The 15,129-nt window shown below is 35.5% G+C and overlaps 1 protein-coding gene and 1 long non-coding RNA gene across 7 annotated transcripts; one reads left to right on the forward strand and one right to left on the reverse strand.

Moving 5' to 3' along the window:
• Positions 1-1,784: 1,784 nt before the first annotated feature.
• Positions 1,785-4,388, reverse strand: LOC149987497 (uncharacterized). The gene is made up of 2 exons (XR_016498391.1): positions 4,001-4,388; positions 1,785-2,900 (listed from the first exon to the last, which is right to left on the reverse strand). It is a non-coding gene; the product is annotated as an uncharacterized LOC149987497 (long non-coding RNA).
• Positions 4,389-8,944: 4,556 nt separating this feature from the next.
• LOC112295441 (protein NUCLEAR FUSION DEFECTIVE 4) lies at positions 8,945-13,508 on the forward strand. Of its 6 annotated transcripts, XR_016498392.1 has the most exons (5): positions 8,945-9,649; positions 10,253-10,731; positions 10,998-12,058; positions 12,217-12,882; positions 13,055-13,508. XR_016498392.1 is itself a non-coding variant. In XM_090244454.1 (4 exons), the coding sequence occupies exons 2-4, from the start codon at positions 10,423-10,425 to the stop codon at positions 12,728-12,730; spliced, it is 1,884 nt and encodes a 627-aa protein (XP_090100580.1). In that variant the 5' UTR covers positions 8,945-9,649; positions 10,253-10,422; the 3' UTR covers positions 12,731-13,048. The 6 variants fall into 6 exon arrangements, 5 of the variants coding, with proteins under 5 accessions (XP_090100580.1, XP_024402813.1, XP_090100584.1 ...); XM_090244454.1 differs by lacking the exon at positions 13,055-13,508 and having other exon boundaries at positions 12,217-13,048; XM_024547045.3 differs by lacking the exon at positions 13,055-13,508 and having other exon boundaries at positions 9,294-9,963; positions 12,217-13,048.
• Positions 13,509-15,129: the final 1,621 nt, after the last annotated feature.

Genomic DNA, 15,129 nt, shown 5'->3' on the forward strand with positions numbered 1-15,129 from the left:
CTAGATACCTTTGGTGTCATATATTATATTATTCTAATATTCTTTTTTTATTCTTTAAGTAACTTTGATTTACTATAAACTTCTATATTAAAAGTGCTATAATCAATCAACTTAAATGCATGATAAGAATAAATATCTTTTTTACCTCTAATAATTGTAGAGCTTACAAGTATATTATCTGACTTTAAGTCAAGATGTGCAACATGCGTATCATGAAGGTAATACATACCTTTTGTAATTTAATATACTACATCAATTATAAGTAAATATGGCAAGGACTTTGTTGAATTCTCCAACATCTTTTCCAAACTCATATCAATAAGTTCTATAATCAAACACAAGTTCTTATTGCGTTTATTAATTCCACAAAAAATAAATTAGATAAGATTTGGATAGTTCAAGCCCTTTAAGATATTAGCTTCTTTGTAAAATATATCTTACATGCCTTCTAATTTTTTTGTTGCACATGAAAGTCTCAACCAATTTGACGTATATACTTCTTTAAAACTTCTTTTTTTAATATTTTGTATAAAATTTGGTGCCATTTAAAAAGCTTCATTAATAGGGACCTATTTAAGCCTTCATTTCAACATTTTTTGATCATTTTCAACTTTTTTGAAACAAATTTCTTCAAATTGAATAGAAATGATTTGCTATAGATGGCTAATCAAAAACATCTCACATGCAATGTCATAATAATATTACAAATCCATAAAGAATTCTCAAAAGACCTCTTTATTTTATAACTAAAATTTAATTATATGACATCAACAATCTAAATTTGAATAATTCATGACCAATATTTGAGCCTTCAATTAAAGATGATATAATTCTATAAATACAAGGTGAAATCTAAAATTCACTTTGGTAGTTGAGAACATCTTGACAATGGCTTTCATAGTTAAGATAAGTTTGCCAAGAAGATGTATACATTGGTTCTTATTCAATACTTCTATCTTTAAAAAAGCATCTATTTTCTTCAAAGAATCTTCAAGGTCTAGTATAATGATGCTTAGTCTTTCCAAATATTCTTTTTGCCATTATATGAAACTTGCGCTTCCAATTTTTTATAATGATTTTTTATCTTCAATATGAATAATATTCTATAGTTTAATAAAATTAATTTAATCTACAAAATAAAATACTACTATACAATCTAATGACACATTTGAAATAAAAAATATACTATATATTCAAGTATAGATCTTTTATTCTATTCAAATTGTCATATAATGGATCAATTAAGAAAAATTTAGAGTATGAAATTATTTGTAGACTTAACCAAATTTGCCTATTTTCTTTGTCAAATGCATCACAAATTATATGCACTTAATAAATAGACCAAAGTAAGTTCCACCAAACTCTAAATCTTTCCATGGATTTGAAAAAGTAAAGTAATGCCCATTGTGGAGGCAAAGGTAAAGTAAAGTAAGGCCTCAATCCAAGCCAAACAATCATGCATTCACAATCCTCACACTAATCTCAACCATGGCTATAAAGACACAACGAGCATGTGCATACGGAAAACTACAATATTGTGCATTTGATTCGAAACCAAATAAGCCTCTACATGTACTTGTAACTTGCAAATGGAGATTGAAAAGCCTTTGGCAATCTCTCTATCTTTGTCATTGAGCAACTTAGATAATGTGGTTACCATTAGAACTAGCTCAATATTGAACTGATATGGTAACCACATTATTGAGCTGGACCACAAAACCCCAGCACTCAATGGTTCGTCAAACGGATGCTACAAATTATATTCTAATACATTGGCACAAAAATTTGCATTGAACATCAATTGTGACTAATAAATTTGTGAAATGCAGCAACATTGATCAATCTTCTAATCCACGTTTACCTACTGAACTTGAGAGTTGAAGATATTGTACAAAATAATTGAGAGCACTACTACACTTATAAACTTGAAAGCATAGGACTCAATCAGATGCACCAAGGGATACTCTAAAAGTAATCAAGACACAAGTTCATCTAGTACATGAACGACAATAATGGTCCAAAATGTTGGTAAGCAATTATAGACTCAGGTTTACTTGGATCAAGAAGCACTCAGATGGACCTTGACGTTAGAGTCTGCACTCAAAGAGATCCACCAAAAATCTTCAGATTTAGCCTATTCAGAAACAGAGATTCAAGATCCTTAATTATTAAGCTCAAATTGTTGCCAACACACATCACATAAATAATTCTAAAGAAAATTGAAGACTCACTGAAATCATAGTAAGAAATCTGCGAAAAACTGCAACAATCCAACCTTTGTCATAGCCCCACAATACATTTGAAAGCTAGTATAACCAGATTGGCTCCCCTCTAATATCCATGTACTAGTCAAACACCATTGAAGGCAAGTTTGTAAATAGCAAAAGATCTCTGACTTGCTTCAAAATCCAAGACATAAGCTACTGAAGCTAATAAAACTCTAACATGCGTTACAATGACCTCATCAAAAAAAAATTTGGGCTACAAATCCCACAACAATGAAAATGCAGAGACTCATTTCAACTCTGATTAAGCAAATGGCCCTAAAGACTTCAGAAAGTATTTTACTTTGGATTTATAAGCAGTTAGCGACTATTTGGCAATGGCAGACAAAGTCCCTTGTGAAAAGTTTGGCAGCTTACAATCTAACAAGCTGACTCAAGATTGAGAAGCCTGGTGTTGATTCCAGCGTTCCTTTTCATCAATTTCAGCACACCACATGTACGATATTTTTTAGTCTTGTCGACAGGAGCCCAATTCTTTACCACTGTAACAAACGTAATCGAATCTAAACAGCTGCAGTTTGCACCAGTATTACTAGAGAACCAAATGACTTCCCAACATGTACACATTTACAACACAAGCATAATCAAGACTTCTCAATATGATTGTAAAAGACCCTGCAAAGAAAATGCACACACAAGTCAGCTTCATCGCTACAAATCTTAAACATGACATGCGTAAGAATTTTAAAAACAACTGAGTTGGTTAACCGTGCATTTGCCCCCTTTGTCTGCATTATTCCTACAGACTTTCTCAAAGTGGCTATCACAACCTAATTCCATAAGCCAGAACTTCATGCTGCATGCATTGGTTGCAAGACTTCAATGTATATGAACACTTGCTGTCAAGCAACATCAATCTACATGATTTCATAGATTCCCAGAAAAATCCCACAACATTGAATAATAAAAGGATTTCACATTTAGCACATCCATAATTTGACGACTGACTTGCAAGAGGCTTACATCGACAGCCCACAGGCCTGTAACTCAGAGCAGTAAAAACACAACTTGCCGATTTTCATTATCAGCGACAACGATGCAGGAGTATGCTAATATAGTTCTATATCTGATACGAAGTGCTCATTAGAAATGCTCTTTTCAGAAAGAAACACATCACTATGTTATATTACTTCAAAGGGACCAGCGACCCAAGATACACACGAAATAATACCCCGTCATCCTACCAACGGAAGCTGCCAACCTTTCCATAAGTGAAAGAGATCGACCGCTGTAAGATAGTCATGGTATTCAAATGGACGAGCCCAGTTTCACGAATGTGTATGAACTGACTTGACTAGCATAATGATACAAGACAGTATCATTAGAACCAATATTTAGGTTTACTCCATTGATGATGCATTCATTGGATAGAAGTAAAAGGAGTTGGAGAGACCAAAATCAGCATAGACCATCCTACGCTCAAACAACTCAAAAACAGGCAGGTCAAATTCCTTCTGAACAGTTTGCAGAATATAGTTTGTAGTCAAAACAGGGGTACAGACTGTCTGGTCGTATATCTAGGAGAAGCAGCAGGTCTTCCTACCTAGGAAACCACCCAACAGGACCTGAAAGACGTCTTCTGCTCGAGGTCCTACCAGGCTGGCCCTTTCGTTGCCCCTCGAAAACAGGGAGCCGACGTCACAAAACTTAACGACCTTCTTGACATGAGTTTAGAGCGTAACTTCAACAGCAGAAGAGTGGGGTTGAAACAGAACCTTCGAAAGCAACAACAGATCTGTCTCGCACGACACAAGGCTCGAATCGCAGTTCTGCAAGGCTTGGGGTTCGAGCAGCTCCTCAACATAGAGAATGAAGCTGGCTACCAGACCGAATCTGCAGCGCCATTGGACTGCATTTACGTAGAGAATGCGCGTGAGTGAAGCACCAAGATGACGCGAGCTCATCACCCAACCCCAACCCCCAACACAACACGATCCAGCAGCAAAAGCAGGCATATGGAAGAAGCATGCAAGTGTGGTGAGCCAAGGATGCAATAGATGCTCAAAACTGGAGTTTACGAGGGAGGCTGGAAAGCTCCAAAGCCCAACAATGTAATATTACAGTCAACATCTCTAGAACCTGAAACTTAATAAGGTTCACGCGACTCATACCTCTCGGACACCAAGATCATCGCCCTCAATGGATACCTCCGCACAACCACGACCAGTTGTCAACTTGTAAGAACCTGGCAGAAACCCTCTGATGTCTGGCACTGAGATTTTTGATGTTGCAAGTGCAGAATCACAAGGAGTTAGAATAAAAAGCAATGTCTTGGACCAGACTAGTCAAGACTAATCTGTAACTTTGAAACTTAGTGTTATTAGCGTTGGCTAGCATTTTTGGGGTTTATTCTTCCAATCCAGTGATCAGAGCTATTTTCCAACTATGTATAATATAGTCTGCACGCACAATCATTGGCACTGAAATAGAAAGTCATTGATCCTTGTTGTTGCAGACTAAGTAACACAAGTATAATAAAAAAGCCTTTGATTATCAATTGGAGTTATCTTTGGCATCCATTTTTTAATTTTTTTAGAAAACTATTTACATTGATAGAAGCATAAGTAATCATCAATGATTTTTTTTTTTTTTTTTTTTTTTTTTTTTTTTTTCTCTCTCATTCAACAAAACAGTTTTTTTCTCTCTATGTCTACTTTATTGTAGACAAAATCTTTAACTTTAATCTTAAGGTAACTTCTACTAAAATCCTACTTTAAGTTTTTTTTTTCCTTTCTATCTACAAATCATAACTAGTAATTAGCTAATATAGAGATGATTTAACTATCTTTCTTATTGGCATCAAACATAATGTAAAATATGTAGTAAACATCATCAATAAATCCAATCAAAATTTTAGCCTCAACATCAATTTGACCAATTTTATATCTCTTTGGTGCTTTTGTAACCTTTTTCTCAATTGAAATAGTCAATATTAACATACATAGACAAATAAAAGGGACTTAAACATCTCCCTAAGTACTTCTTCAGTTTCTATTTGATCTCTCCAAAGACTAATCACTTCTTTATTCAAAGAGTCAAAAGAAAACTAAAATATTAATGCTCCAATATAGTTAACATAAAAAGAAGAATACTTGTGATTATTTTTTTGTCTCTATTATTTTATTTTTTAATTGTTTAAAAAAATTCTTTTGCTGCTATACATTAATTAGAAAATTAGCCAAGAATTATTTATAAGCAAGAAAAAAAAAATGACTTCTTAATGTATTTAAAATATAAGGCATACTCTCACAGGTTTATATTAGCCTTAAATGTGTTACCAACCTTATAGATAATCAAAGTTTTTATGCCAAGAAACTCATTAATAGTAAATATTATTAGATACAAAATTCAACACACTTAACTATTTGGAAGAATATTTGAATGATCTTTTTCACTTCTATTGATTAATAATTTATTTTTAGAAAAATATAACAAGTTCTAAAGTTCAAAGAATAATTTAAAAAACACAAAAGCTACTTGATAAAGATTTCAAATATATCCTACAAAATAAATTTTATGTTATATTAAAATATTTTCTTAAAAATAAATAAGAATTCTTAATAATTGATACTACTATTCTAAAGTATATTACTTTAAAATTATATAATTATTTTTTAGATCAAATAAAACATTTGTGATGCATCTATTCTAAGAGCTCTTTAAATTTGAATATTGCAACTTCAAAATACAACTTCCTACCATCTAACCATCATTTATGAAAATTCTTAACTTTTTAAATATATCAAGCATAAAATGAGACTTTAGCTCTAAATCTTCTGAAATTTTAGAAAAAAAAGTGGATTGGTTTATATCATTAAAACAATCTACATTAACTTATTGTTATTTTTAAAATTCTTAAAGATAAAAGAATTAAATGGTTATTATTATTTTTAGTAATATAGCCTAAAATATCTTAATAATATGTAAAGCTATATTAATTCTATAAAAAGACACACATATATAGAGAGAGAGAATGATAATAAATATCTTTAGATTTTTTATTTTTTATTTATTTTTTTAATTCTAGGTCTCTATTACATTGTCAAGTAGTAAAATATTGAGAAAAACAATCAACCAACTATCACTTCTTAATCTTCTATGGTTTATAATCCAAGTTTGACTTTGATATAAATATTTTTTTATAAAATAATTAATACAATCTAAGGAAATATAATGTAAAAAAAGAAGAAACTCCTCAAAGTCATATTACAATCTTTACAATCACAAAATAACAAGGATTATTTCTTTTAAAGTTTATCTCAATTTTTTTTAAAATTAAAATTAAAAGAAAAAGAAAATTAGAGCTAAAAGAGAATTAGTGCTTATTTACCTCATTTGATGCAAAGATATTGCAATTAATGCTCAATAGAAGAAAATTAACAATGATCTATATGACACATGTCTACTATACCTTTTTACAATTTTTTTAAAAAAATCATTTATAGATTTTGGTTATGCAAATTTCTTCAATATATTTTGAATTGATGTACAACCATATTTTATTACCAGGAATGGCCCAAAATACCCTCTTCAACGTTCTTTTAATATCTAATAAATAATATTTCATAAAATTCTCATCTAATTCAAATACATAACAATTAAAAAATAATTATTCTATGATTGTAAGGACAACCTTTTAAGCTTTTTAGAAGCAACAAAGTAGTATAAACTTCAGACAAGACACTTAGTTTGAGAAAAAATATATTAATTAAAATGGATTAGATTTATAGATTACAATAGAACTAATTGTTTGAGACACTCATTCTTATAAAAATGATCTCTCAATGAGCAAAAATACATAAAAAAATGAAAATATCTACTTGGATCAAAGAGAATTGTGAATCATGAATGTATGGAACTTCGTCACATAGAACTACAGTCTTCATCTAAAGTTAAGAATACACTATGTTAAACTTGGGCATTACTAAGGCTTGTTCTATGCAACAAATGCTCCATTAATTAGCAAAGAGATTCATCTCCTTTTGTTTCAATAAAAATATTATTTAAAAATACAATTTCTTTGGCAAAATTCAAGACAATAGCCATGAAATGATCTTTTTTACTCTTTTTTTTCTTTTTCTTTTATATATATATTATGGAAAAAAATTGTTATGAAATCACATTGCACTAATTACCAAATGTAGTAGTATTTGGAATCAATTCAATCATACATACACAAGATATACATGGTTTACTTCCAACATGAAGCTATGTTCAACAACATAAGCACATGCAAAAATCAAAGAATCCATAAAAGAAAATTTTACTTTGCCATGTATAATACATACATACAAACTTGTAAGCCATTAATCATTTTATTTTTACTTTTTAATAAGTAAATGGGGGCTAGTTATAGGCCCTTAGAATAAAAAGGCCCATTTCAATTAAAAAACTAATGAATTGATTTTTTGGAAATCCTCATGAGATCATTGATGAAACTAATTTGCAGTTTGATTTTCTTCTAACCGTTGGTTGCTGAAAAAAATTGAAAATCTCCTCGGACTTCGTGAAGATTGTTACATTGCTCGTCTCCTTAAAAAAAATCATAAGACGACGGAAGAGATCCAAGAGAACCAGGATATATATTGTAAGTATCTTCTCTCTGGCTTTCAACTTCAAAATCCTTCAATCAAAATCAAATCTTGACACCAGAGAGCAAGTGTGAAGTACCTCAGAACGATTGTGGTGAAACACAGACCTGGAATAGAAAATCATGTGACGACGAGGCCAGAATCGAAAAAGCACTCGACAGAATCAGATAATATGCAGAAGTTCAGCGTCATGGGGTTGTTGTAGGAACCATCAAAACATTCTCAAGGGTCGGAAACTCAGTCATTGTGGAAGCCCAAATCATGCTCTGGGTTTCCAAGTCTGACTCACTCTGACCTTGTCAACGTGGATACCATGACATGGACAAGAAGCGAAATTTTCAAAAGGTCTCCAGTACAAAAAAAAAAACAAACAACAATCACGAGTCAGTAACGGACAATTATCTATACTCTACTTCTAAGGAAGCACTTTCCACTGGACAACACTCAACGGAGCACGCCATAAAAATTGTAGCAGAGTTGAAATCAGTCTTTTCATTAGAAATCTCCCCCTTCTCTCCCTACAATTCACTTCTATTACAATAGAGAAATCTCCCCCTTCTCTCCCTACAATTCACTTCTATTACAATAGAGAAATCTTGAGTCTCAAATTCTACACATTTTATATCTATATATATATTCTCATCATAAAAATATGTCCATAATTTTAGTAGACTGTTTCAAACACAATTCACACATATTTGAACTAAAATGACATTTCAAGAAACAGAACAAAGCTGGGAAAGGGGACGAAGTAAATGTATGATGGGGATGGAAGATGGATGAAATAGTGTGGGCTATAATGGTCCAATTACAATGACAAGGAGGAGCAATCAATATACAATTGGAGGCGTGGGACAATATAAGGAATGATACAAGATATGAGAATAGAATGGAAATGAATGAAGAGAATGCATGCCATGCAGCAAGGGAAGGGAGTGGTGGGGGGTTCCCCTTTTAAACCAACGCCTTTGTAACGAACTCAGTGGGGCACCTCTCTAGAGGAGGAACAGGAGGAGACAGAAACAGGAGACATTTCCCTTGTGTCGCTTTCATTCTCCAAGTTGTGTCCGTCTTTGTGCTGCTTCCCCTTTGCTTCGTCACAGCCCCTGATCCATCATGCAGCTCTCCCTCCCTCCATCCATTGTATTGTGAGAGGAGAGGAGGAGGAGGAGAGGGGACGGCGGTGGGGACAAAGCATTCAGCAGTGGCCCTCCACTCCAGGCTCAGCCTTGCACCGCACTCAATCCCCCCGTTGGAGAGGAGAGTTCTCTTCACCTGCTCTTGCGCTCGACCTCGCGGTGGCGATCCAGAACCCCCCCCTCCGAACCCACTTTGCGCAATTCAAAGCAATCTCGTGCAGCGTGGCAGATACGGGCATTCCGTCTTAAAGGGTTGTCTGACATGGACACTCTCCTCCATCCCCATCTCTCAGAGCTCGACGTCAATGATGTGTCACAGTGCCACTCTTGCGTCAGCATCAGTCTCGGTGTAAAGTTTCGTCCCACGGTATTGTTGCCGAGATGAATGTCTCAGTCCGTGGAACACCTCCCCATTTCCCTCCTCGACAACAGTCCGCCAGCTCCTCTACAATTCGCTGGAGCCGCGTGGTCACGGCCCCTCACATGCATGCATCCCAAGTGGAATGATAGACAATGCTCGCCTCGAGGCGCCTCACACCAATCGAGTCTGGTAGAAAGAAAGCTACAGCTGTGATCCGATGTGATCACTTCAAACGAATTATTTTCTGGGGCTCTATACTCAAGCGCAGTTCAGGTTAATCTCATCTGAAATATTCAAACCTGATTTGTGTGACGATGCTCCGCCGTTCAAGTTCGCAGTCTTGAGAATGTTCTCTGACGAGAGTTTTTGATTCGTGAGTGATGTGATGTCTAGGGTTTGAAACTGCTTTCTATTATGATGTGTGTGTACATGTATCCCTGCGGCGCTGTTGTCTCGGGAGCTACAGACCCTGTGTTTGGATCCTGCTGCGTATTGGTCGTAAGTTTTGGGTGGTTGCAATTATGTTCGCTGAGGCAGAACGATCATTGAGAGGCTACAATTATCGTGACTGGGCTTGACTTGCAGAGGTTTCTGGTGATTTGAGATGTTTTTTTGTCTTGAACATTGTACTTGCTGTTTACTAAAGCTTCTCTAGTCACTTTAGTGTTCTCAGATCCTACACTCGTCTTCATCTGCTAGGTTATTCTCGAGTCTTTTTTTTATTTCAAGCGATGATTCATTTCTACTCTGCCAAAACTTGGCCGGCATGGTTTGTTTGAGCTAGGAAGAGGGGCATGGAAACGATATAGCTGGAAAGTGCTAGTCTATTTGGAAAGCAGAGCCGGAATTCACAGAATTTAACTCAATTTCTTGCAGTGCGAGACTTCTAGCTACATCAGTGTTGCAACGGGGCCAGGCAGACGTGGTCAGTAACGATTCTAAACACACATTTAGTGCGAGTACTACGCCAGCTGAGCTGCATTTTGAAGGCTCAATCTAGGTTTTTGCCTAACTGATATAAGGTTAAGTGGGCCGCCAGTGAGCGGATGGCATTGGTGAATAGATGGTTGGTGCTGGTAGTATCAATATGGCTGCAGTCATGCGCTGGAATTGGGTATGTTTTCGGAAGCTTATCACCGGTGATTAAGGTCTCCTTGGACTACAATCAGAAGCAAATTAACCGGCTGGGTGTGGCCAAGGATATCGGCGACAGCGTTGGACTGCTGGCGGGGTTCATGTGCGATTGGCTGCCAACATGGGGGCTAATCTTTGTGGGCGCACTGCAGAACTTTTTGGGATATGGATGGCTTTGGCTCATGGTCGTTAAACGAGTTCCTCAACTCAATTTCGTCTGGGTATGTTCCGTCTGTGTACCAAACTTTGCGACACACACACTCTCTCTCTCTCTCTCTCTCTCTCTCTCTCTCTATATATATATATATATATATAGATATAAGTCAAGGGTAGGAACTAACGAGTTGTGCGAGGACATTGTATGTTGAGATTGTCCAAAAACAGTGTGGCGCAATGAGGAAAAAGGTATAGTGTGTGAAGTCCATCTCTGATAAATGTGCTCATGAATGACAATGAAGTGCATGCTTCGGTGCGGTGGGGTGAACAGGTATGTCTGCTAATAGGTGTTGGGACGAACGGCGAATCATATTTCAACACAGCTGCGCTGGTCACGTCTGTGCGAAATTTTTCGCATTACAGGGGCCCTATAGTGGGGATCTTGAAAGGATTCGGCGGTCTCGGAGGTGCCATTTTTACGTGTATATACACGGCTCTGTATGCCCCCGACCAAGCGTCCTTCATATTTATGGTAGCAGTATTGCCAACACTGGTGGCATTGTTGTCCATGTTTGTGATCCAGCCATTGCCCTTTGAAGCAGAACTAAGTACTGTGCAGGACAAAAAGTTCAATTTTCTGTATGGCATTTGTTTATCACTAGCCGCCTACCTGTTGTTCACCATTCTCGCACAAGATAGCACCGCGGCTACTACAAACACAGATCGTTTCTTTGCATTGGGATTACTAGCATTCCTTGCTCTACCCTTGGTCCTCGTTATTCCGTCTTCCACGGGCAGGGCACAGTCCCCGGAATCTGCCACAAGCTTCCAAAGCGAAGAAGGTCAGTTGAAAGCTCCTTTACTGGAGGATATCGAGACCAAAGCTGGTGCACCAGCAGGCAGTTACGATGATGGAGAGTCGTCTGCCGGCAGCAGCGGGAAACAGAAGCCAAATGACGGGCAGAGTTTTGGAGAGAAATCTCTGAACTGGAAACAGTCTTCCCGTTTCAAAGAAGATTCCCTGCTCTTTAGCGAACTAGAAGATGAGAAGGAGTCATGGCCAGAGCCTGTGAGGAGTGATCGATTACGCAGAGCCAGTTCGCGATTATACCGGGCCGTAGCTGAAGGGGCCATAAAGTTGAAGCGGAAACGGAAGGGCCCTCGTAGAGGCGAAGACTTCACATTGAAGCAAGCTCTCAGAAAAGCAGACTTCTGGCTGCTTTTCTTCGGGTTGGCGTGCGGTGCTGGATCTGGTTTGATGGTAATAGACAATCTGGGTCAGATTTCGCAGTCTCTTGGATACAAGGACGCGCACATTTTCGTTGCCCTGATAAGTATTTGGAACTTCCTGGGTCGCCTGGGTGGCGGTTACGTCTCTGAAGTGATTGCCAGGTACGTTGTTCTGACTTACCACAGTAACCAAAACATAATTGCATCCAGCTGTAAACTGCCTCGAGGTAATCGCGTGTTCATTGCACAATAGTAGACGGACATTGAAATTGAAAAAACATCGTCTAACAGAAACAGGACCCTCGTGAAAACTTGAGCAGGGAGCATGCATTACCGAGGCCGATTCTTCTGGCGGCATCGCAGACGCTGATGGCGGTAGGGCATGCATCGCTAGCGGTGGCCATGCCTGGCGCGTTGTACGCAGGCTCATTGCTAGTGGGCATGGGATACGGAGCACACTGGGCCATAGTGCCTGCGACAGCGTCGGAACTGTTTGGTCTGAAGCATTTTGGCATAATCTTCAACTTCTTGACCATGGCGAATCCGGCAGGGTCGCTTGTGTTCTCCGGGCTGATTGCTGGAACTTTGTACGATCGCGAGGCGAAAAAACAGCATGGCGAATTTGCGCCGGGAGAAGTGGATGTGTTGAAATGCGAGGGACCGGTGTGCTTCCGAGAGACGCTGTTCATCATGACGGGGATGTGCATGCTCGGCGTGGCTCTCAATTGCCTCCTCGTTTCTCGCACGCAGCGCGTCTACACCATGCTGTACTCCAAGCAACAAAATGACGCAGCTGGGGATGATTCTGCAAATTCTTCACATCTTCCCTCTTAGACCCTCTTCGTTCCAGCCATTCTAAGCCTCTGCATTGCCTTGGCCTTTGCTCTGGTTTGCTTTTGTCCACGCCCTGGTTTCATGTGCACATTTTGTGTTTTGGTCGGGAATTTGAGCCTGCAGTTCCCATCTTCACCGCAACGCTCTAACAGGTAACCATTTAAGCCACCGCATGAGGGGAATGGCTCCAATTTAGTTCCCTGACCCTGGTTTTCATGGATCATGCCCACTTGCATGGCATTGCATTGCCACACTTTGCTCTTCGTTTCTCCTTCATGTATCATACTTTCACTTATATTGCGCTATTTCCCATCTTAATTGTAGTTCATGTGTCCGATACATTCTCGGCGCGGTAATGGCTTCACCCTGCGACAGACTGGGAAATTCAATTATTCATCATCTCACAATCGTGTAGATGTACTTTTCATATTCTAAACCAAATGTACATCTTCATGATCGTGAGATGAGTCACTTAGCGGTTGCAAAATTACATGGGGCTCATGTGGAGTTAGAGGTTGTTCGACGGCATCTTCAAGGCTTCACCTTCTATCCTATATTCTATTTTTAATAAGAAAATTCAACCTACAGTTAGAATTTATGAAAATAGAACCTGAAACTTTCAAAATTTTGCACAAATCGTCATGGAATTAATATCTTCACTTGTCTTTATGTCAGCTATGTTAGGGGATTTCCAATTACAAGTTTGTATCCTAAATTTCCATCTTATATGAACAATAAACAGTGTTAAGCATGGACTTTATCACACTAACTTTTTGGACATCTAATTTCAAATGTTTATGAATATTTTTCAAAACGTGAAATAGCCACAATTTGCTGCAGTAAATCATGGATTTCAAAAACGTACTAACTGATGGAGGATTTGATTTAGTATTCATGGTTTATTAATGAAAGACTTCAGTGGTTAAAGGTAATTAATATCTATCAATTCACTTTACAATCAATTTCTATGAATATAGATATAGATAAGTTTCTGCTACTATTACATAAATTTTTAATCTTATTCATATCTTTTACTTTTTGGTATAAGCTCATGGTATTAAAGATCATTCCTAAAAGAAATCAAAAGAATTGAGAAATTTGTCTATAATTTCTATTTTTATTATAATGGTTGATTTATTTATGATAGCATGGTTTTATATAGAAAATTGATTCATAATAAGAAGATATATATATATAGAGCCACCAATGTTGATACCACAACCACAAATGTTTCATAGAAATCTAATGAATCTTGAAGAATTTATAATTTAATATAAATATTAGTGTAATACTCTATATGGTTTATTTCTCTATTTTAAAATAACATTGTATATAATTGTAGATATATTGATATTGATTTAAATTGTAGATATTTTTTACAATCTTAAATGTATTGATAAAGCCAAATTGAAATTATAACAATTGTTTAATATGTATTGGTTTGATACTTAGTAGAAGAAGATTTTACTTTATAATTCTATGGAATAATATCTATAATTTAAATCAATATCAAGTTATTATATCTTCAATTTTTGAATATAATATAATATTTGCATCATTGGCTTTATATGATTTATTTTTCTATTTTAAGACATCATTGGGCACAATTGTAAAGAACAATCCATCTCCACAATCTATTAAATTAGATTAGTATAAGCTAGCAATTTAATCATGCAAGCAAGAAGAAATTAATATATATATATATATATATATATATATATATATAAGCATTGTTTTACTTCAATCTTCTTTTATTATTTTATTTTTACAATATACTTCTTTTTATCTTCTCTGTCATGTTAGTAGAAAAAAGCATGTAAACAACAATGAACCATGGAAATTTTAAACAAAAGCACCTTGAACATAACCAAATCTTCTAACAATTGAACTTGTACTTAAGTAGCTCATTTGAAGCATGACCATGTGATTTAAGTTAATTTTTTTTTAATATTTTTTATAAATATTATTTTTATGTAGAATTTTTTGTATTAACTGTGTTTGTCATAAAGTAAAAACTAATATATAAACGGCATAAAATTTTAAGAAAAAAATACTTACAAGTCTAAAAACAAATACATAAGTAGATTTTTTTTAAATATAGCATTAATAAAATAACTCATTTATATATTTGCAACTATATATACAAGTAAAATATAATAATAATTTTTTTAAATAATAAAAGTTATATCTTAATAAATAAAGAAACTTATTATTCTTAGAAATTATAATTAATAAAATAAATATATTATTTTATTAAGAAAATTCATTATAAAAAACTGGAATGAAAATAGACTAATATGATAAAATAAAAGAAAGAATAAAATTTGGTATAGAAAATCAACTTATAGAAACAAGTATAAATAAGATCAAAAAAGATAGAAGAGTGTTAAAAAGCAAAA

Source organism: Physcomitrium patens, chromosome 18 (assembly GCF_059467195.1).
Source record: "Physcomitrium patens ecotype Gransden chromosome 18, ASM5946719v1, whole genome shotgun sequence".
Classification (NCBI taxonomy): domain Eukaryota; kingdom Viridiplantae; phylum Streptophyta; class Bryopsida; order Funariales; family Funariaceae; genus Physcomitrium; species Physcomitrium patens.

Coding starts and splice junctions, on each gene's coding strand:
- LOC112295441 (XM_090244454.1), top strand. CDS start 10,423: ATGGCATTGGTGAATAGATGGTTGGTGCTGGTAGTATCAATATGGCTG. Junction 10,732..10,997: donor CTCAACTCAATTTCGTCTGG/GTATGTTCCGTC, acceptor TGGGGTGAACAG/GTATGTCTGCTAATAGGTGT. Junction 12,059..12,216: donor GTCTCTGAAGTGATTGCCAG/GTACGTTGTTCT, acceptor AAACTTGAGCAG/GGAGCATGCATTACCGAGGC.